Source organism: Pseudonaja textilis, chromosome 4 (assembly GCF_049901715.1).
Source record: "Pseudonaja textilis isolate UNSWEBS1 chromosome 4, rPseTex1.2, whole genome shotgun sequence".
Lineage (NCBI taxonomy): Eukaryota > Metazoa > Chordata > Lepidosauria > Squamata > Elapidae > Pseudonaja > Pseudonaja textilis.
Genome location: NC_141993.1, coordinates 91,083,821 through 91,107,106, shown reverse-complemented (window position 1 = coordinate 91,107,106; position 23,286 = coordinate 91,083,821). Strand labels below are relative to the sequence as shown.

The 23,286-nt window shown below is 43.4% G+C and overlaps 1 protein-coding gene across 3 annotated transcripts in view; it reads left to right on the top strand.

Moving 5' to 3' along the window:
• Positions 1-2,703: 2,703 nt before the first annotated feature.
• LOC113450483 (phosphate cytidylyltransferase 1A, choline) overlaps positions 2,704-23,286 on the top strand; it is a 39,114-nt gene continuing 18,531 nt past the window's right edge. The window contains exons 1-4 of one of the 3 annotated variants that reach the window (XM_087933726.1): positions 2,704-2,912; positions 5,249-5,382; positions 5,521-5,590; positions 9,365-9,428. In XM_087933726.1, coding sequence (XP_087789852.1) covers positions 2,779-2,912; positions 5,249-5,382; positions 5,521-5,590; positions 9,365-9,428 — 402 coding nt within the window. In that variant the 5' untranslated portion in view covers positions 2,704-2,778. Of the gene's footprint in view, positions 2,913-5,248; positions 5,383-5,520; positions 5,591-9,364; positions 9,429-18,921; positions 18,975-22,018; positions 22,044-23,286 lie in introns of those variants that run through there. The other 2 variants (XM_026721677.2, XM_087933725.1) reach the window with 2 other exon arrangements.

Here is a 23,286-nt window from a genome sequence, read left to right as displayed (position 1 = left end):
TATTCTATTCTATTCTATTCTATTCTATTCTATTTTCTATTCTCTATTCTATTCTATGCTCCCCTGGTCCTTTTCTTCTCTTCACTAGACTAGCCAAGACCAGTTCCTGCAACCGTTCATCGTATGTTTTAGTCTCCAGTACCCTAATCATCTTTGTTGCTCTTCTCTGCACTCTTTATAGAGTCTCAACATCTTTTTTACATCTCTTCTTTGGGGCAGCCCCTCAAATATTGGAAGACTGCTATGTCACCCCTACCCTTCTTTTCCTTAAACTTCACATCTTCTGTCCATCCATGGATTGCTCAAATGCCTTTCTTTTTTCCTTCCTTCTTTTTCTTTTTTCTTTCTCTTTCGTTTCTTTCTTGTGCTTTGGAAAATAGCTTGACAGCCCCCGTGCCCGTGGCAGCTGTTGGAAGGCTGCTCTCCTTCTCTTTACTAGACTAGCCAGGCCCAGTTCCTGCAACTGTTCATCATATGTTTTAGCCTCCAGTCTGCTAATCATCCTGGCTGCTCTTCTCTGCACTTTTTCTAGTCAACATCTTTTTTACATCTCTTCTTTGTGGCAGCCCCTCAAATATTTGAAGACTGCGATGTCACCCCATCTTTTCCTTAAACTACACGTCTTCTGTCCATCCATGGTTTGCTCAAATGACTTTCTTTTTTCCTTCCTTCCTTCCTTCCTTCCTTCCTTCCTTCCTTCCTTCCTTCCTTCCTTCCTTCCTTCCTTCTTCTTTCTTTGGAAAATAGCTTGATTCACTCCTCTCTGTGGCAGCTGTTGGAAGACTGCTCTCCTGTCTCCCCTGGTCCTTCTCTTTCCTAGACTAGCCAGGCCCAGTTCCTGCAACCATTCGTTGTATGTTTTAGCCTCCAGTCCCCTCATCATCCTGGTTGCTCTTCTATATACTTTTTCTAAGTCTCAACATCTTTTTTATAATGTGGTGAACATAACTGGATGCAGTACTCTAGGTGTGGCCTTACTAAGGCTTTATAGAGTGGTATTAGTACCTCCCTTGATCTGGATTGTATCCCTCTGTTAATACAATTTAGGATTGCATTGGCTTTTTTGGCGGCTGCTGCACACGGCTGGCTCCTATTTAGCTGGTTGTCCTCTAAGACTCCAGGATCCCTCTCCCAGTTCCTGCTATTGAGCCTGGTTTCACCCAGTCTATATGTGTACTTTTGGTTTTTCTTGCCTGAGTATAGGACTTTCCTTTTCTCTATATTGAATTTCATTTTGTTAGATACGGCCCAGGGTTCTAGTCTGTCAAGATCCACCTTGAGCCTATCTTCTAGGGTGTTAACTATTCCTGCCAGCTGAGAACCATCTGCAATATGCTTTAAAGTATTAGCAGTAGCAAATGCTATTGATGAAACACAATGAAACTACTAACAAACAGGTTGCATTCCCACAACATGCTTAACCTGGGTCCGCTGAGTTATGTACAGGTAATCCTCAACTTACAACAGTTCACTTAGTAACCGTTTGAAGTTACAACGCCACTAGAAAAAAATGACTCGGCACCATTTTTCACACTTACGACCATCACGTGATCAAAATTAAGACCCTTGGCAACTGGCATGTACTTACGACGGTTGCATGCAATGTCCCGGGGACATGTGATCTCCGTTTGCAACCATCTGACAAGCCAAGTCAACAAAACTGAAATTCATTTTAACGCTTGCATTTCTTTTTAAGATTTTCTTCAAAATCTAAGGGACTGGTTTGGGCAAAACTCAGCAACTATTTCGGGTGGCTGTTGATAGAAATAAGATCGCCAACATGATCGCCAATGTCTGATGACGGACATGGCACAAGAAGAATTTCTTTAAGATATGGGGAAGTGGGCAGAGTCAGAAGACTGGTACTCCCGATGCTGATTTGGGAAATTTGTTCTGTTTCATTCTATGCTATTCAATTCTATTCAATATTCCAATATCTATTCTATTATTATATTCTATATTCCAGTATCTATTTTATTCCAATTCTATTCTTATATTTGATATTCCAGTATCAATTATATTGTAATTCTATTCTAATTCTATTCTACATTCCAATATCTATTCTATTCTATTATTATATTCTATATTCCAATATCTATTCTACTATTATATTCTATATTCCAGTATCCTATCCTATTTTATTCCAATTCTATTCTATTATTATATTTGATATTCCAGTATCAATTCTATTCTAATTCTATTCTATATTCCAATATCTATTCTATTTTATTATTATATTCTATATTCCAATATCTATTCTATTATTATATTCTATATTCCAGTATCCTATCCTATCCTATATTCCAATATCTATTCTATTCTATTCTATTCTAATTTTGTTCTGTTCCATTCCATTCTATTCTATTCTATTCTATTCATTTCTATTCTATATTCCAATATCTATTCTGTTCTGTTCCATTCTATTCTATTCTATTCTATTCTATTCTATTCTATTCTATTCTATTCTATTCTATTCTATTCTATTCTATTCTATTCTTATTGCCCTGACACGGAAAGGAAGACGACTTTTCATTTTCCTATTCTTAGCTATCTCTGGCCGTTGAGCATTATAGAGATGTAGAGAGCTAGAGCGGCACAGATACCTTCCCTGGCCGACGTGGCTTGGTGCGTGACGAGGCTTTATACCCGGACGTGACGTTTTTTTTTTTTTTTTAAAAAGGTCCCTGGGTGGAGCGGAAGGGCAGGAACCGGAAGCTCGGGGCGTCGTCGCCTTAGCAACGCCTTAGCGACGCCGTCCCCGGTGAAGCCGCCGCTGCCATGGCAGAAACGGCGCCTCCTTTGACTCCAGCCCCAACCCCGACCCTGACCCCCACCCCGACGCAGTTGGTCCGGCAGGCCAGCGCTCCCAGCCCCGCCCGGGCCTACCACCTGCGCCCGGCCTTCCACCACAGGTCAGCACGGCTCTCCTATGCCAGCAGCCCCTTTCCGTGCCTTTCGCGTCTTTTGGGGGGCACAACAGCCCTGCGAGGTAGGCCCTGAGCGAGCCTCGTCCTCTGGGGTGGTGGGGTGGTGGTGGTCTTTGCATGTTTTTGATTTGAATCCCGCCTCCCTTGCTTTTAAAACTCTGGATTTTAATGTCTTTCCTTTCCTTTTATTAAAATCTTTGGTGTTGTAAGGCGCCCAGAATGGTGGATAACAGAGAACGAAACAAAACTTATGTAAAATATAATATAAAACAATATAAAACGAAATATAAAATATAAACAATATAAAACAAAACGAAATATAAAATAATATAAAAAATAAAACAAAACAAAACATATATAAAATATAATATAAAACAATATAAAATGAAACATGAAATATAAACAATATAAAACAAAACAAAATATAAAATAATATAAAAAACAAAACAAAACATATATAAAATATAATATAAAACAATATAAAATGAAACATAAAATATAAACAATATAAAACAAAACAAAATATAAAATAATATAAAAACAAAACAAAATATAAAATAAATAAAACAAAATATAAAATATTATACAATATCAAATATAAAAAAAAACAAAATATTATAAAATATAAAACTATAAAATATGAAATAAAACAAAATATAATCTTAAGGGAGGCAGAAATGCAGATTTGACATAGACTTAGACTAACTTAATGGTCACTTTGAATGCACACCAAACAAAATCTCTCTAAAATGTTTTATAGGCGGCACTTGCCAGCAGCAAGATTGGCAAAAATGTTCAGCAATATGTCCACCAAGTGCTGGAAGTGTAATCAGGCCCTAGGTACTTAGTATCATATCTGGTGGACCTGTATGAAAGCAAGAAAGTACTGGGACGGAAATACATACATGGTTGGAAAAAATGATCAAGCAACATATAGATGTGAAACCAGAAATACGTTTGTTGAGTATAATGCCGTAGGGCTATAATAAAGGGACTATATATTTAGCTTTGCATGTATTCACAGCAGCAAGGATTGTATTTGCACAATATTGGAAAAATGAGATGAGGATGTAATTCGGAAAATATTAGACTATGCAGAGATGGATAGATTGACATTAAAAATAAAGCAGAAAGACAGAATATTACTCAACATGGAACAGATTTTACAAGTGGTTAGAGATAAGAGGTAGAAATTAGATGAAGAAAGATTATTGCTATGTATGAATTAAATATAAAGAGGGTTTATAATTATAAATATGCCAATATAATCAACAGAATTACAAATAAACTAATACAAAGAGAAATCTAGTTAAGACTTACACTACTAAATCTAGTTAAGACTTACACTCTTACACTATTACTGTTAATTCTATATGTGTTAATATTCCTGTTTGTTCTTTCTTTGTTTTTCTGTAAATGATATGCCCTGATCGTACACTGTATTCAAAACTTCTATGAAGTAAAAATATGTACACTAAAAAAAATATGAATGTGCACCAAACGGCCTACATTAAAATGACATTTCGTTGCATCCAGTCTCCACCTCTAATACAAACGGGACAAGATAATTAAATAAATAAATACAAAACTATGCATGCAACGCACACATGATATGACACGGAGAAACAACACAGTCTGGTTCGGATCCATACATGTACATGGCAAGAGAAACAAATCTTGCAAGTTTACCCAGATGGATGGCTTCGGGAAGAAAACTGTTCCAGAATCTGGAAGTCCTGCTAGAAATACTTTGAAACCTCCTCCCGTGGACTTGGTAATCCATTCAGAAAGACTGGGTCAGACACAGACTCCAGATAAGCAAGCCAAAGGCTGACAAGATTAGCTCAGACAAACGCTTAGCGTTTTTGCATTTCCCCTTCTGCCTATAGAGCCAGCCATGACCCCATGGGAGTCTGACAACAGCCAATAGCCAATACTAAAAGGACATGTTCTTGCACAGGAACAGGAAGCTCAAATACAAAGGCCAGAGAAGGTATAAAAAAAAACCCACCCACTCTCAACTCCCATTTGGTCAGTTGTCCCAGAACTGCACGCTGTGGTTCTGTTCATCCGTAAACTTAACTTTCTTAAGCAGCCTCCATTTGATTCCCGGTTTGGAACTGGACCTGCATTTTTCTTCCAACAGTGGACGTCCGTTCTTGACTAGGAGCAGGGGGAGTAGCAGCCTCTCCCCGAGGCTACTTGATCTCCAGGATCCCTTCCAGCTCTATTCTGATCGATCGATCAATACCTCTACCAGAGTCAAGAACGCTATGTCCCTCTCTCTCTCTCTCTCTCTCTGTCTCTCTCTTTCCTCTTAGGTTCCGTTCTTCCATGGTGAAAGATTGCATCCGTGAAGTCTTGAAGGAGGAGTTGGCCAACGTGCAGTACAACCCAGAGGAGACCGGAGCCCAAACCAAAGTCTTATCTGAGCTGATCCGGGACCGGCTGAAAGGTCTTCAGATCCACCTGCCTTTGCAGGCACACCCACAAGGACCCCCCCCCCGGGCTTTCTCCCAACGGGCCGAGGACGGCTGGCCTGATTTTGATCCCAACGAAACACCCTTTCCTTTCCCTTTTTTTTTTTTTTCAGATAAAGGATTTCACCGATATAAAATAGTGGTGCAAGTAGTGATCGGAGAACAGAGAGGCGAGGGAGTGAAGTGAGTTTTCCTTCAGTTAAATGATTCCCCCCCGCGACCCCCAATTTAGGATTATTTTGTCCTATTGGGTTACATCGCAGCTGGGGGGTGGGCTTCAAAAAATTTAGGTTTTCTGCCCGTTTGCCAGTGGTGGGATTCGATGGTTTTTAATACAAGTTCTGTGGGCGTGGCTTGGTGGGCGTGGCAGGGAAAGGATATACTGCCACATCCCCCTTCCCTTCCCTTCCCTCCCCACTAACCTGCTTTCCAGCTCCGTTCTCCCGTGCAGGGCAACCAAAGGAGACCCAGCCGATCAGCTGTGGGCGTGGCTTGGTGGGCGTGGTGTTCTGTGGGCGTGGCTTGGTGGGCGTGGCAGGGGAAGGATGTACTGCCACATCCCCCTTCCCTGCCCACCCCACTAACCTGCTTTCCAGCTCCATTCTCCTCTTCAGGGCAACCAAAGGAGACCCAGCCAATCAACTGGGACTCAATGGGAGGCAGAGAAGAGAGCGGATTGGCAGGGCCAGTCAGAGGTGGGATTGGCTGGTTCTCTGAATGACTCAGAATTTCCTCTATTCGGCTCTCCAGAACCGCTCAGAACTGGCTGAATCCCACCTCTGCCGGTTGCTGGGTGGGCGTGGCCATGATGGGCGTGGCTTAGTCGGCCCCCTGCACCACAGCGAGGGGGGGGGTTCACCCTCTCTGAGCCCCTGTGTGGGCCCTGCCGTTACCTGGGATCCCAAATGGGCCGTGGGGTGACTCCGGGGAGGGGAGGGGTGAACGGAGCCAGCCAGGGGTGGGATTTGCCGGTTTGCCGAATCCGCCACAAAATTAACTTACCGAGGTGAACCAATAGCAGCCCCACCCCTGCATTGCAAGCCGTCCTCAGCTTCCAACCTTTCTTTTAGTGGCCGTTTGAAATTGCAATGGCCCTGACAAGTGATTTATGACCGCTTTTCACACTTACGACCCTTGTGTCAACTCACCACATATTTCTCTGGTCTTTTTAGAGTTGCCAACAGAAAGGGAGGGGGGAGCAGTGCAGCAGCTTGCAAACCGAAAGTGCATTCCATAAATGTTTTCAAAGATAGTAACTAGGTGACTGAAGTTTCTGCTACTGGAGAGCCTGATTGATGACTCTGGGCTTTGGAGGTGTCCCATTGGAGAATACGAATTAAGATACACCCAGGGGGTTGGGGGGGAAACCAGGGTCAAGGGTGACAAGGAATGATGTGCCTCAGATTCGGCTACACCCAGGCAGTGCCGGACATGTTAACTCCCAATAAATCCTTTTTTGAAGTTTTGGAGGTTTGGCTCAAGACTCATGATTTAATTGGGGTTAAGTGCTAGAATCCTGACATGTTGCAGCATTCCCCAGGGTGATGTGATCAAAATCCAGGCGCTTGGAAACTGGCATGTACTGTTGCAGTGTACCGGAGTCATGTGAATCCCCTCTGGCGACTGTCCGACGAGCAAAGTCAACGGGGAAGCCAGAATTCACCTAATAACCATGTTCCTAACTTAACAACTGCAGTGATTCACTTAACAACTGTAGCGAAAAAGGTCGTAAAATGGGTCAAAGCTCACTTAATAAACGTTTCATTTAGCAGACATATTGGGCTGAATTGTGGCCATCAAGTCAAGTACTACCTGGGTTCTCTGTAGAATGATCTGGGTAGCTTTCCTATTAGCTTGAGAGATTTTCTCCTTTCATTTTAGAACAGGGATCGCCAACCTTTTGGACCACCAAGCTCATCATTTTAAATCCCGCGGACCAGAGACCCTGGGAAAATCCCCCCAAAAGTCTGCAGGAAAATCCCCCACCCCGTTTTCCTACCGATCGATCGTTCTTCATTTGGGATCGCAGGATCCCAAATAAATCGCAGCTCCATTCTCAGGGACAGAGAGAGAGAGACTTTTGGCTCCATGCAAGGAAAGCAGCAGAAGCTGCAGAAGTCTTCCTTTCTCTCCCCCAAACTCCGCCAGAAAGGAGTCTTTGTGAGACTTGTCATGCCTCTTGGAGCAGGAGGCCTTGCAGGGTCCCAAAGACTCACTTCTGGCGGAGTTTAGGGGAGAGAAAGAAAGACTTTGGCTGCTTTCCTTGTGTGCAGCCAAAAGCAGAAGAAGAAAGAAGCGGAAAGAAGCAGCCCGGTGGCCAGGCCAGACACGTGGGGTGAGTGGGGCAAGTTCCCCTCCTCCATCCTTTCCCCCCTCCCCTCACTACCTCGTGTTGTGTACAATGCAAGCGATGCAAGCCTTGTGTTCCCACGGTCCATGTGGGCAACGCAGCCTTGTGTTCCCACATAGCCTGGATTAATTGCTTTGGGGGGTGGGGACATTTCTCTGCGGACCACCAAAATTTTCTCATGGACCACCAGTGGTTCCTGGTCCCCCAGTTGGTGACCACTGTTTTAGAATGTATCCATTCAAATTTCCATAGTTTTTATATTAGGTGACTAACATTTCTTAACATATTGATCTAAGATAGATTTTTAAAAAATATTTAAAATTTAAAAGACAGCTTATGAAGATTCCTCCCTCGTGCAGGAGGCCAAATATCGGTAACTCTGGTAGTAGTTAGTCCTCATCTCACGATCACAATTGAGCCCAAAATTGGTCTCATTAAGCAAGGCAGTTGTTGAGTTAATGTCCCCCCGTTTTACGACTTTTCCGGCCACAGGTGTTAAGTGATTCACTACAGCTGCTAAGTGAGTAACCCGGTTGTTAAGTGAATCTGGCTCCCCCATTGAGTTTGCCCGTCCGTCGGTCGCCAAAGCGGATCATGTGACCCCGTCATCAATACAATCCAGTCACCGCGCAGCTCAGTTTTGATCTCGTGACTGTGGCGGTAGGCGTGAAAACGGGTCATTGGTCACTTTTCTCAGCTCTTTTGCAACTTCAAATGGTCACTAAGTGAATTGTCCTAAGTCGAGGGCTGCCTTATTCTTGGGAACTGTAGTGGTATAACTGAAAGTTAGAACTGGGATGGAAATTGGAGAGAGGGGAAATAATGGAATACATTTCCTTAATAATAAGATGATTGAATCCCACCCGCCGGTATGACTGCTGAAAAAATACAGTTACGACTGGTCTTCAAACTAGCAACCATTAAAGCGCCCCGTGGTCATGTGATCATCATTTTTAATCTTTACTGCCGGTCTCTGACACTGGGGAAGCCAGCAGGAAATTGCAAGTCTTAGTCAATTTGATGTTGCACTCAACGACCCCTGGTGACTCACGTAACGACCACAGTGGAACATCAATATCATAAGTTTGGCATGTTAAGAAAAAGAAAGGAAACTAGAATTTGAATGAGGGGGATATTAAGTATATTTGAATAATGTGAGGATTAGCATAAAAGAACTAATATAATGAAATATTGAATATATAAATGAATAGAAGACCATAATGGAATATAAGGAGATGTATTAATGCTAGAATGAAATAAGATTTGGCCGGGGGGGGATAGCTAACTTGATTATTAACACGTTATTGGACGTAAAAGGAAGATATTTGAATATAAGGATTGGTATGCAAATTAGATACTGAAATATTGAAAACCAATGAGAAATTTGGAAGTAATAAATTTAGGTAGGAATATTAGAAATTTATAAGTTTATTAAAGCTAAATATATTATTACATTAATTGTAATAAAATGTAAAGCACCCAGGTGTCATATTGTTCACACATTGATCTGTATGTAAAATAAAAATATATAACTTTTATCAGCAGTCTTAAGACTGCCTGAACTTTCTCTTTTTACTAGCTGTTTCCCTCTTTTATTTCCTTTTTAGCATGGCTGCCCGTTGTTTTTGGGACGCTGATACCGATAACTACGCTCAGGATGTTTTCATCAACGTAAGTTTTTTCCATTTTCATTTTTTGAACCAACGCTCCTCACCAGGTAGCTCTTAAAATGTGGGCTGCCAGCAACACACCAGAGGGGAGCGTGTCAATCCGACTTGTGTGTATCTCTCTCTGCGTTGCCATGAATTGCTTTGGAACAAACGCGGGTCTCTTTTGTTGTGCCTGTCAGCAGATCTTTAAAAGAAGCCAGGGGTTTGGGGGGGCTTGGTGGTTTTCTTGCAAGGAGGTTTGCTCTTCCTTTATATGCCACTGGCTTCTCCAACTCAGACAAATCAGAAGAAAACAACGCTCCCACCAACACTTGTACATAAACAGAGAGCAAGCCCCACTCCCTTCTAGCACTGAGGACGTCCCCTGGTTTGGTAATGAAATGTCTGCAAGTAAACAACCCAGCTCACAAAGTACCAAAGACCCCATGGTTGTCACCATCGTCTTCCTCTTCCTCCTAAACCCCTCTTCCTTCTAGCACTGATGATGTTACCTGGTTGGGTAATGAAATGTCTGCAAGAAAACAACTCAGCTCAGAGAACACCAAGATCACACACTCCTCCTCCTCCTCCTCCTCCTCTTCCTCAAACCTCACTCCCTTTTAGCACTGATGATGTTACCTAGTTGGGTCTTGAAATGTCTGCAAGAAAACCACCCAGCTCAGAGAACACCAGGACCACACAATCCTCCTCCTCCTCCTCCTCCTCCTCCTCCTCCTCCTCCTCCTCTCCACAAACCTCACTCCCTTTTAGCACTGATGATGTTACCTAGTTGGGTAATGAAATGTCTGCAAGAAAACCACCCAGCTCAGAGAACACCAGGACCACACAATCATCCTCCTCCTCCTCCTCCTCCTCCTCCTCCTCCTCCTCCTCCTCCTCCTCCTCCTCCTCCTCCTCCTCCTCTCCACAAACCTCACTCCCTTTTAGCACTGATGATGTTACCTAGTTGGGTCTTGAAATGTCTGCAAGAAAACCACCCAGCTCAGAGAACACCAAGACCACACAATCCTCCTCCTCCTCCTCCTCCTCCTCCTCCTCCTCCTCCTCCTCCTCCTCCTCCTCCTCCTCCTCCTCTCCACAAACCTCACTCCCTTTTAGCACTGATGATGTTACCTAGTTGGGTCTTAAAATGTCTGCAAGAAAACCACCCAGCTCAGAGAACACCAAGACCACACAATCCTCTTCCTCTTTCTCCTCCTCCTTCTCCTCCTCCTCCTCTTCTCCACAAACCTCACTCCCTTTTAGCACTGATGATGTTACCTGGTTGGGTAATGAAATGTCTGCAAGAAAACCACCCAGCTCAGTGAGTCCCCAAGGATCCCATAATTCACCCCATCAGCTACAAGTGTTCTCTTCTTTTTTAATTATTTTAAAAATAAACTTTATTAAAGATCAAAAAGAAAAATATATAAAATACGACATTTCATTATAAGCGAAATCAGTATACCAATACATAACAAGTGAATATAATATATATATATATTTCTAATCAGCTAAGGCGGTGTGATCTTTTCTTGAAAACAATTTTACTATTTTACTCTCTTCTAACGGTACCTGCTTCTTTTCCTTATTAAGAAAAAAAACAACACCCCATGCTGGTTCTGTCCAGTTGCAGCTTCACTCACAGCCCTTCCCTTGATCTCCCCCAGGAGAGCCTCTTCTGCGTCGCCGTTGCCTTCGGCTGCTTCTTCTACTAAAGCCGGCTGCAAGCTCCCCAAGAAGGACGGCGTTTATCTTGAAGATCCTGAAGGAGCAGGATTGCAGGCTGCTTTTCCTTTCCTCCCTCTGCACCTGCACGTTCATGTGTGTGTGTGTATATATATATATATGTGTGTGTGTGTGTGTATGTATAGTTCGCTGTGTGAAATATAGCTTCCAAAGGACATTTTTAAACTAGCCCAGGCTCCTGCTAATGCTGTGGTGTACATAAACAGAACTCCAGCACAATTCCCTTGGAAATGGAGAACCGCCACTGTTCACCTTCCGGTGGGTTGTATAAGCGATTTCCCTCTTGAATTGCTCCCTGCGCTTAGTGACATCTGCACGAGCTACCAAATGCAGCCCTTAATATTTATTTTTTAATAATACTTTAGTGGGGTTTTTTTTCTTTTTTACATACCTCCATTACTTAATAAACAGTGCTGTGATATTTTGTGTACGTTCACATCGCCTCTCCGATGCAATCTGTACGTATTCTTTCTATGCCATCTACATCTATTATAGACATTATGTACATTTTCTTTTCTTGTTTCTATCGTCGATCCACTGATACCAGTCTTCCCATATTGCATAATGTTCTAATTCCATGGTTAGTTTATCCATTTCTGCGCACTCATAAATTTTTTTTTTAATTACTAAACCTTCAGGTGGTGTGGTGTCTTTTCTTCCAATACTGCGCAAAGGAAATTCTTGGCTGCTGTTAATACATGTAACGCCAGATACTTTACCTTTCTATTGTAATTTCTTTTCATTATCCCTAAAAGAAAATAATTCCATGACAAAATCAGTTTTGCTTCCAGTTAACTCCTTGGGGTTCGCCGGCAGCAGGTGCGGAAGGAGAGCGAGGACTCAGATGAGGGGCCTGCGTGTGATGCAGGGATGGGGCCAGGACCCTCAGGGAGTGGAGCCTTCGGAGATTATGGAGGCTGGCAGCAATGAGGAAGAGGCCCCCGAGGAGCCTGTGCCCAGTACAGTTGTTAATAAAAGTTACCCTTGTCCTTGCAAATCCATCGCACATGTCTCAATATATATATTTTTTCACACAGGACCCCAAGCCAAAGCCCATCAATGTGGAAACACACTGTTTTGCCACAGGCATCTAAATTATAATTGGAATCAGGGTTGTTCCCTCTTCCATAAATTTTGCTTAAAACGTTTTTTTTTTTAAATTTTCAATCTATTGTAGAAAATATTCTTCCTCCTCGGAGAGTGCATTCGTAGCTGACTTCATCATGGAATAAACCTTCACCGTGGGCAGAGAAAAAGGCAACACGGCCTGTTATCTTAGCTATCAGATTCCAAATCATCTAAAGCGTTTTAAAAATCCGTGTGGGTGGATGGGTGGAGGTTTTTTTTAGTATTGAGCATTTTTTAAAAATATTTGCATTAATCTGACAAGGAAATACTGCAACCCAGCTTAGACATTTTTCCAGTCCGCTTCATAGTTTCCATTGCAAATTATCATAATCAAGTCACTTGTCCTCCTCAGGCAATTAGCAACAACTGATAATTGCTTATCTTCATGTAATTAAAACTTGAGCAGGAATTCACACACACTACCCTTTTGAAGGTGATCTTCCTACGTTGGAGATCCTACTAATGTTCAAAGACAAATTTTTGTGCTTAGGCAGAATTATTTTGAGGGCCAAACGGGGCATTCTAATGTTTTCAATTCGGAAGAGAGCTGGAAGAGACCTCAGAGGTCTTCTAGTCCAACCCCCTGCTCAATGGTTTTCCATGGTTGTCCCGTCTCTTCTTGAAAATCTCCAGGGTTGCAGAACCCACAACTTCTAGAGGCAAGTCGTTCCACTGATTATTTTTTTCTCACTGACTAGGAAATTACTCTTTAGTTCTAGGTAATTGGACAATGTCACTCACAGCTTCCTCCTTCGTGCAATGGAACACAGTGACATGGAAGATGCCACTACCAGAGAGATTTGCAACTTAGTAGGACTACCAGAGAGATTTGCAACTTAGTAGATTTGCAAACAGTAGTCACTGTTTGGTTTTCCTGAGCAGGAGATCAGATTAGAAGACCTCTAATGTCTCTTCCAACCCTATGATTAGAATAGAGTAGAGTAGAGTAGAGTAGAGTAGAGTAGAGTAGAGTAGAGTAGAGTAGAATAGAATAGAGCAGAATAGAATTCTTTATTGGCCAAGTGTGATTGGACAAACAAGGAATTTGTCTTGGTGCAAATGCTCTCAGTGTCCATAAAATAAAAGATACATTCATCAAGAGTCAAGAATCATCAGGTACAACACTTAATAGTCATAGGGTACAATAAGAATAGAATAGAATAGAATAGAATTCTTTATTGGCCAAGTGTGATTGGACAAACAAGGAATTTGTCTTGGTGCAAAGGCTCTCAGTGTCCATAAAAGAAAAGATACATTCATCACAGTCAAGAATCATCAGGTACAACACTTAATAGTCATAGGGTACAATAAGAATAGAGTAGAGTAGAATAGAATAGAACAGAATAGAATTCTTTATTGGCCAAGTGTGATTGGACATGCAAGGAATTTGTCTTGGTGCAAATGCTCTCAGTGTCCACAAAAGAAAAGATACATTCGTCAAGAGTCAAGAATCATCAGATACAACACTTAATGATAGTCATAGGTTACAATAAGCATGATTCTATTTTGTACATTCTATGACTACAACATGGGTCTCCACAAGGGAGAAGAGGGCGGGTTAATCTATTGACGTCTCAAGGCAAACTGTTCCACTGGTTAGTTGTTCTCACTGTCAGACAATTTAACAAACTGAATAGGCCTCTCCACACATCATCCTTAGTGAAGCATGCAAACCAGTGTCTACATTTCCTATGTCAGATGAGGAGAACACATCTCTCTCCTGTCCTGGCCACTTTTACAGAGGCACAATGGAGAGCGTCTTAACAAACCGTTTCCCTGTTTGGTTTGGTGGCAGCAGTGCCTCACATAAGAGAAAGTCCCTACAGAGAGTGGTGAGGACAGCGGAGAAGATTATAGGAAGCTCACTTCGCGTTATTCAGGATTCTGCTTACAAGCGCTATGTAGTTAGAGCTCAAAGCATTGTTAGAGACCCCGTACACCCGCTTCCTACTTTGTTTCTGTTGTTCCCCTCTGTGACGAGGTTTCAAAATATTTCTAGCAGGACTACCAGATTCTGAAACAGCTTTGTTCCTTATACCACCTGTCTGGCAAACTCGCAAGATGTTTCTCTTGCAATGTACTTGTATATATTCGAACTAGACCGTGGTGTTTGTCTGTGTCCTGTAATATATGTTGGTACATGCATATTTTTGTATTTATTTATTTTGTCATGCTTATGTAGTGTACATTAGAGGTGACAACCCTTTGAGAGCTGCATGCAGCGAAATTTCATTTGAATGTGTGCCAATTAGTGTACGTTCAAAGTGACAATAAAGTTATTCTAGTATGATTTGATTCCTTATTGTACCCTGTGACTATTATTAAGTGTTGTAGCTGATGATTCTTGATGAATGTATCTTTTCTTATATGTACACCGAGACCATTTGCACCAAGACAAATTCCTTGTGTGTCTAATCACACTTGGCCAATAAAGAATTCTATTCTGTTCTATTCTATTCTATTCTATTCTATTCTATTCTATTCTATTCTATTCTATATTCTATATTCTATATTCTAAGTATTCTATTGTATTCTGTTCTATTCTTCATTGCAATATTTTTCTATTCTGTTCTGTTCTATTCTATATTCTATTCTATTTTATTCCTATTCTATTCTATTGTATTCTGTTCTATTCTTCATTGCAACGTTTTTCTATTCTATTCTATTCTATATTCTATTCTATTGTATTCTGCTCTATTCTTCATTGCAATATTTTTCTATTCTATTCTATATTCTATGTATTCTATTCTATTCTATTCTATTTTTCTATTTCTATATTCTATGTATTCTATTGTATTCTGTTCTATTCTTCATTGCAATATTTTTCTATTCTATTCTATTCTGTTCTATTCTATTCTATTCCTATTCTATTCTATATTCCATTGTATTCTGTTCTATTCTTCATTGCAACGTTTTTCTATTCTATTCTATTCTATTCTATTCTATTCTATTCTATTCTATTCTATTCTATCTATTCTATTCTATATTCTATTCTATTGTATTCTGCTCTATTCTTCATTGCAATATTTTTCTATTCTATTCTATTCTATTCTATTCTATTCTATTCTATTCTATTCTATTCTGTTCCTATTATTTCTATGTCTATTCTACCACAGGCCTCCCTTCCACCAGAGGGGGTCAATGAGGACCTTCCAAGTTGCAACATAAAATCCTGGATTTTTGTTTCAGGATCCAGCAAAACTCCAGTCTTGGGAGCATTGATAGACCCTCCTTGCAGGTCGCAGGTGGCCTTCTTGGGGTGCCCGGTTCCTAAAAGAGACCCCCTGCCTAACAGATCAGTAGCTCTAGGCCTTCAGGGAGGTCCCACAAATTGAGGGGGAAACACCTTTATTTATTTATTTTTGCTCCCTCTGCTCTCTTTCATCTCATGCCAATCATGTCGGACAGACCCCTCAAACACAGGCAGAAATCCAAGCGGTGTGCTCTCTGCGAGGCGGCCTTTCCTGGGGCCGCAGAGGGGGACCTCTGTCCTCGCTGCTCCCTGCAGGCTCTCAGCCCCGCCAGCTCGGCATCAGGGGGCTTAGAGTCCCAATGGCGGGACCCCAGGGCCCCTTCCCCCTCTGCTAGCTCAGGGGAAGACCCCAAAGATCCAGATGTGGAAGAAGAGAAGGAGGACTGGGAGAGCCGAAAAGTGGACTGGGTGAGTTTTGAGCTGTCGCTCCTTTATTTTATTTTATTTTATTTTATTTTTAGTTTACGGCCTTGGCTTAAATCTCGTCTGCAGGGTGTCATGTATTTCTTGTTTGTTTGTTTTTCATTTTGAGCCCCCAAACAGGCTTTGAATTCCGGCTCAAAAGCTGAGCTCGGAGACACTATGGAGATTCTCCATCCTCCAAGTCATAGTTGTCCCAAAAGTGCTTTTATTTTTTATGCCCAAGAGGCAACTGAACCTTCTAGTTTTCCTTTTGAAGACGTTTCGCTTCCCATCCGAGAAGCTTCTTCAGTTCTGACTGGATGGATGGTGGGGAATGGAAGGATTTATCTTCCTTGCGGACAGCTGGTCATTTACATTCTTTTAGAGGGTCGTTGAGGCCACTTGGAGGTTTGTCTGTGTCCTCAGGGTCACCTGAGTGGTGCAAATGGGTGTAGAGCCTTCTTGGAACTGCTGAAAGGACCGTGTTGTGGACAGGAGACGGGTGATGTCGTATCCCTTTCCCGTCTGTTGAGAAAAGACTATTCAATTTGGAGATAGATGGCCTCTTGGACCCCTTCTTTCAAACCAGCGGTCCTCTCTGTCCAAAATGTGGGACTTTGCTGCCCTCAAAAGAACGGCCTTTTTTCTTTTAAATGCAGATGGACTGCTGAATCTTGTCTGCAAGGAGTATAAATCCTTCCATTTCCCACCATCCGGTCAGAGTTGAAGAAGCTTCTTGGAGGAGAAGCAAAACATTTTTTAAAAAAAAGAAATCCAGAAAGTCCAGTTTAGTGCCTCTTGCAAAAAAATAAAAATAAAAGCACTTTTGAGCTCTGAAAATTGCTCCTTTTCTGTTCCCATGGTGTAACTACAGGTTATCCTCGACTTACAACCGTTCAAAGTGACAACGGCACTGAAAAATGACTGATGACCGTTTTCCACACTTATGACCATTTCAGAACGGTCACGAATCAAAATTCAGGTGCTTGGCAACTAGCATGTCTTTATGCCAGTGGTAGTGTCCACAGGTTATGTTTTTGCGATCTTCCGACAAGCAAAGTCAATGGGGAAGCCAGATTCAATTTAACAACCATGTTACGAACAATTCACTTAACAACTGTGGCAAGAAAGGTCATAAAATGGAGTACAACTCACTTAACAACTGTCCTGAATGGCAAAGGAAATTTGGAGCTCAATTGTGGTTGTACCTTGAGGACTACTGCACCTCAAACTCCTTGCCTGAATTTTGCACAAGTATGCAATAATACTTTTTTTTTTTAAAGGAAAGATTGGGGCTTATGCAAGTAATTAAAAGGTTCCTTCTGTATCCCTTTCCCCACATCCATCAATGCATGGCAGGTAAATACTGTAGCTTGAACATGGATTCTGTTCCAAAGCACACTTCAATTACATTCGTATCTCTTTGAAGTTATTAGTGATGATATTTACTGGAGGACTTTGGTGTGATGCATTTTGGAAAAGATGCATCGATCCAAAACATATTTTTTGCATGCAAACAATCTGAGATTTGGTTTCTGGCACACTGTCCGGTAAAAAAGGATCTGATTGCAGGATCTGAAAAAGCTCTTTGTCTACAGATCACTGAACTACCCTGGAATGTGATGGTTATTTTTACTGCATTTACCATTAGATCCTGCATATCTGGCTCTCACAAAAAGGATGCTTCGATTGCCAATACTTTTCAGTAAATGTGCTTTTTGCATATAGATGCATAAAAAGGCTTAGTGAATATCTGGATAAAGTTTTTAAGAAATCAAGTATACATTTTCTCTCCACTTATATAATGACTTGGTTTTGATTGTAGTGACTGCTAACATTCCACTTGTCCCAAAAATAAATGTCGAAGGAGAGGTTAGCAGGACTCTTTGTCAGCAGTAGCTGTGAAAATCTTCAAGAAATCCATCTTTTAAATCGGGATGCCAAAATGATACAAAACAATCTTCATGCTGTTTTTTAAAGAAGCATAATTGATAAATGTATATATTATTGCTTGAAGGGTTATTGTGGAAGTGGTAAAATGCAGCATAAAAATCTTTCAAATAAATAAATTTACTGTTGATTTCAAAAATATTTTTTAAAGCCCCAATTGTTTCAAAGGGACTTAGGTTGATCACAGGCTGTTTGGAATGCTTTAGTTTAAAATTTCCAACCTGAACTGCAGAGGTGCTTATTTATCTTATCTGCAAAAACTGGAGGTGGAAAATGTTGTTGATTTTAAAATGAGCTTTTTCCATTAGGGAATAAGAAGAGCGACATTTTGGAATGAACAAAGTCATGTCATTCTAGGAAAAACCTTATTCTAAATAATTATATTATTTATCTACAACCAGAATAACAGTTGGAAGGAATCTTGGAGGTCTTCTAGTCGAATCCCTGCTCAACCATGGTTGCCAGGGAGATTGACTATAATTCTTATTGTAGCAAATAAAATGCAGAAAGGGAAGCCTTCAGATGCTGCCCAGAACCACGATTTCCTTAACCACAGTTAGTTGCAAATTGAGTTTCCACCCAACCGCAACCTGGTGCCTTCCCGATGCCATTGCAATAGACCAAGGGTCTTTCAAACTTGGCAAGTTTAAGACTTGTGGACTTCAACTCCCAGAATTCCTGAGCTAACATGACTGGAGGAGGAATTCTGGGAGTTGAAGTCCACCAGTCTTCAAGCTGTCAAGTTGGAAGACCCCTGCAATAGACAATGGAGGAAACCAGATTGGGGAAGGTTCTTCCATGAGTGGGAGGCGACTTGCGGTTTGCAGAGCCCCACGGCTGGCTGGGGATGATGGTGGGGGGAACTTGGAAGCCCCCCACAATTAGAATACCTTCTAATAGGGAAGGCAAAACTAAAACCAGTTTCCAGCGGAACTTTCGAGCGGGAGGACGCCGTTTCCGCCCGGGATCGGCGCCAGCGGCGGTCCCTTCCGGTTGGGTCCGTCCGGAAGCACTTCCGGTTCAGCCCAGCCCTGTTGGCAAAAGAGTCGGGCGTGAGCAGCCGAGGAGGGAAGTCGCGCAGGACAGGTGGGGAGGGGTCGCCGCCCCGGGGTGGGGGGCAATAGGAGGAGAATCAGACCTGGTTGTGAGGGGCCTGCTCTGTTTTGGGGCGGCAGCAGGAAGCGGGGGGCGGAGGAGGGGGCGAAGAGAGGGGGAAGGGTCAAGCCAAGATCATGGGGGGGCTGGGCAAGGGGAAGGGGGTTGTGGCCCCCAGGAGGTTGCATCTGAATTTGGGAGGGGTCCAAAGTGGGAGGACAAGTGCAGCCTTATGGGTTGCAGGGATCTCTAGCCTTGGCAACTTGGAGGACTTCAACTCCCAGAATTCCTCCCTTGGGGTGTTGCATCGGAGCTGGGGAGGGGTCCAAAGTGGGAGGGGTGGGGAGGACAAGTGCAAGCCCTCCAGGGCAGGGGTCTCCAGCCGTGGCAACTTCAAGCCTTGGAGGACTTCAACTCCCAGAATTCCCCCATAGGGGGTTGGTGCATCGGAACTGGGGAGGGGTCCAAAGTGGGAGGGGAGGACAAGTGCAAGCCCTTGGGGGCGGGTCTCCAGCCGTGGCAACTTTAAGCCTTGGAGGACTTCAACTCCCAGAATTCCCCCTAGGGATGTTGCATCGGAGCTGGGGAGGGGTCCAAAGTGGGATGGGGTGGGGAGGACAAGTGCAAGCCCTCCAGGGCAGGGGTCTCCAATCTTGGCAACTTTAAGCCTTGGAGGACTTCATCTCCCAGAATTCCCCCATGGGGGTGTTGCATCGGAGCTGGGGAGGGGTCCAGAGTGGGAGGGTGGGGAGAACAAGTGCAAGCCCTCGGGGGGTCTCCAGCCGTGGCAACTTTAAGCTTTGGAGGACTTCAACTCCCACAATTCCCCCCTAGGATGTTGCATCGGAGCTGGGGAGGGGTCCAAAGTGGGAGGGGAGGACAAGTGCAAGCTCTTGGGGGCGGTCTCCAATCTTGGCAACTTTAAGCCTTGGGGGACTTCATCTCCCAGAATTCCCCCATGGGGGGGGGTGTTGCATCGGAGCTGGGGAGGGGTCCAAAGTGGGATGGGGTGGGGAGGACAAGTGCAAGCCCTCCAGGGCAGGGGTCTCCAGCCCTGGCAACTTTAAGCCTTGGAGGACTTCAACTCCCAGAATTCCCCAGCCAGAGACCCCTGGGGTTTCAAAGATAGACAGCTGGAGGAGAGGAAATATGGGGTAGGTAGGTGGGTGGGATGTTCTTTTGGGTTATTTATCATTTTTAGCTGCTGTTTTGAATTCTGTTTTTCCACTCCCTTCTCCCCGGCCGCTGGGAGCCAGCTGAGAAGGGCACCCAGGTCGTCCTCGACTTACAACCCACACTGAGCCCAACATTCCTTGTGGCTAAGAGAAACAAAGGGAACTCTTGGGCCGTTGTTGGGAAGCGAATTGGGCTGCATCTGTGAAGTCACCCACACGGTCGTTAAGCGAATCCGGCTACAGCCCTGGTTGACTTTGCTTGTCGGAAGGCCATGAAAGGGGGATTGTGTGAGACCCCTGGGATAGGCAACCGTCATAAATAGGAGCCAGGGGTCAAGCGTCTGAATTTTGATCATGTGGCCACAAGGTTGCTGAAACGGTCGTAAGAGTGAAAATGGGTCATTGCTCAGTTTTTGTCAGTGTCGTAACTGAATGATCAATAGGTTGCTGTAAGTCAAGGACTATCTTTCTCTCCCCTCCCTCTCATCTATCCTCTATCCTTCCATCCTTCCTCTCTCTCTCTCTCTCTCTCTCTCTCTCTCTCTCTCTCTCTCTCTCTCTCTCTCTCATCTATTTATCTTATCTATCCTCTATCTACCTCTCTCCATCCCTCTCTCTCTCTCTCTCTCTCTCTCATCTCTCTCTCTCTCTCTCTCATCTATCTATCCTCTATCTATCTCCCTCTCTCCATCCCTCTCTCATCCATCTATCTCCCTCTCTCTCATCTGTCTATCTTATCTATCATCTATTTCTCCATCTCTCCTTTATCTCTCTCTCCATCCATCTCTCATCTGTCTGTCTGTCTATTTCTCTCCATCCATCTCCTCTATCTATCTCCTTTTCTCTCCATCTCTCTCTCTCCTCTATGTATCCTCTATGTATCCTTTATCTATATCTCCCTCTCTCTCCACCCGTCTCTTCTCTCATCTATCTATATATCTATCTATCCTCTCTCAGTCTTCCTACCTACCTACTTATCTATCTCCCTCTCTCCCCATCCCTCTCTCTTCTCTATATCCTCTGTCTGTCTGTCTGTATCTATCTATCTATCATCCACCCATCCATCCATCATATGGCATATAGCTAGTCCTCAACCGACAACAGTTCATTTAGTGACTGCTCAATGTTACAACATCACTGAACAAAGGGACTGTTTCTCACACTTAACGACCGTTGCAGCACCCTTGTGATCCTATGATCCAAATTTAGACACTTGACAACTGGTTCATATTACGGCAGGAGGGGGTTCACATGATCCTCTTTTGTGACCTCCTGCCCAGCCAAGCCCACGGGGAAAGCCAGATTGCCAAGCATCGGAATTTTGATCACGCAACCGTGTGGGGAACGCTGCAAACGCCCGTTAAGTCTGAGAAAAAAAGCGGCCCTAAGTCCCTTTTTCCCCGCCCCGGTGCCGTTGTAACTTTGAACAACCACGAAACGCAAGTCGAGGACTGCCTGTGTGTGAGCCAGTGCCTGACAAGCATCCCCAATTCATTAAATAAACAGATGGTGTAAGCAACAGGTGGGCTGGAGAGGCGGCTGTGCAAATCCTTGGCATTCTAACACAGCCAGTTGCGTCAGGGGTGCGTGTCACACTTTGCCCAAGGGCGTTGTGCAAAAGACAGGAATGCTGCGGTTGGCCTCGGGAGTCAACTCTGGCCCAGGCTGCATAAATCAAGGATGTGGCTGTGCTTTGTTCTGTTGGCTTTTATACAGTGTGGGTTGGGTTTTCTTTTTTCTTTTTAATTGTGTATTCTGCTCAGTCATGCATTGTGTTTCTAGCGGCTTTCTCAGTTCCTTATCCCGTTCGCGGGATTACAGGGAGTCCCACTTAATGACTACAAGAGAGCCTAATGTTTCTGCTGCTGACTGAGACATTTGTTCGGTGAGTTCGCCCCTTTTTACCGGCTTTTCTTTCCGGAGGAAATCGCTGCAGCTGTTAAGTTAGTATCATGGTGGTTAAGTCAATAGTCTATATTCAGTCCTCCAGGTCATGGTCATCACTTGAGACTTTCAAGAAGAGATTGGACTGCCATTGGTCAGAAATGGTGTGGGGTCTCCTACTTGGGCAGAGGGTTGGACTAGATGACCTACAAGGTCCCTTACAACTCATCAATAAAATACAAAATACATAATTTTTATGTATTTTGAGTTTGAATGGCATTTCTTCCTTTTCACAACTGTTTGTGGGGGAGTTTTTTGTCTCCAGTCAATGATAATCGGACCTTGGAGGCCAAGTTGAAGGAATTAAAGGGGCCTCACCTGTTTTTGTGACTTTGTTGCTTTTGTATCCTACCTTGGGGCATCGCATTATCTTTCATCTTGGTCCCATCAGGGTTGTTGTTCCCACCCACCCCCCAGCTGCTGGCACAATATCCCAAAATGCTCTTTAAACATTGCACGCTTCATTGTGTTAGTGCAGCCATGGACGTTGTGAAAGCTGAGCGTTGGTGGCGTAGATAGTCGAAGTAGCAGCTTGCGTAAGTGTGGCAGTAGTCATTTCAGGGCGGTGTTTGTGGGCAGGTGAGAACGTATGATCTGGGGCTTAACGAGGGGAGTTGTGCGATTGCAGAGCTTGTGAAATAAGTAGGTTGACACACGTGAGCTCCGACTGGGCGCAAATCCTAAACTTCCCACACACACCCAAAAATGGGGTGACTTGGAGCCTCAACTCTGATTCCAGCTCTATTCTGATTGATTGATTGATTGATTCCAGAATTCAGGAGCGCTGTGTCCTCGAAAGCTCAGGGCATCATCATAGCACAGGCATAAAATGTGGAAAAAAACATCTGAAACTGGACTTTTTTTTGTGTGTGTGATCCTTTATGCCAGGGGTCGCCAAACATTTGGACCTCAGGGACCACCAAACTCATCATTTTAAATCCCGTGGACCAGAGACCCTGGGAATATCCCCCCAAAAATGTCTGCAGGAAAAATCCCTCATCCCACTGGGTGTACGTGTGTTATGAAGGGTGTGTATCACTTTAAAAAAAAACAAAGCTTTTACAAAGTTGGCTCATAGTCCAGGAAGCTCCAACCTGATTTTCTGGGGTGGAAACGGAAAGTCCTCAAGGCCTGGTCCTATCGGGTCTAGGACAATTCGCCGTAGCCAATGCGCCTTTTCCATC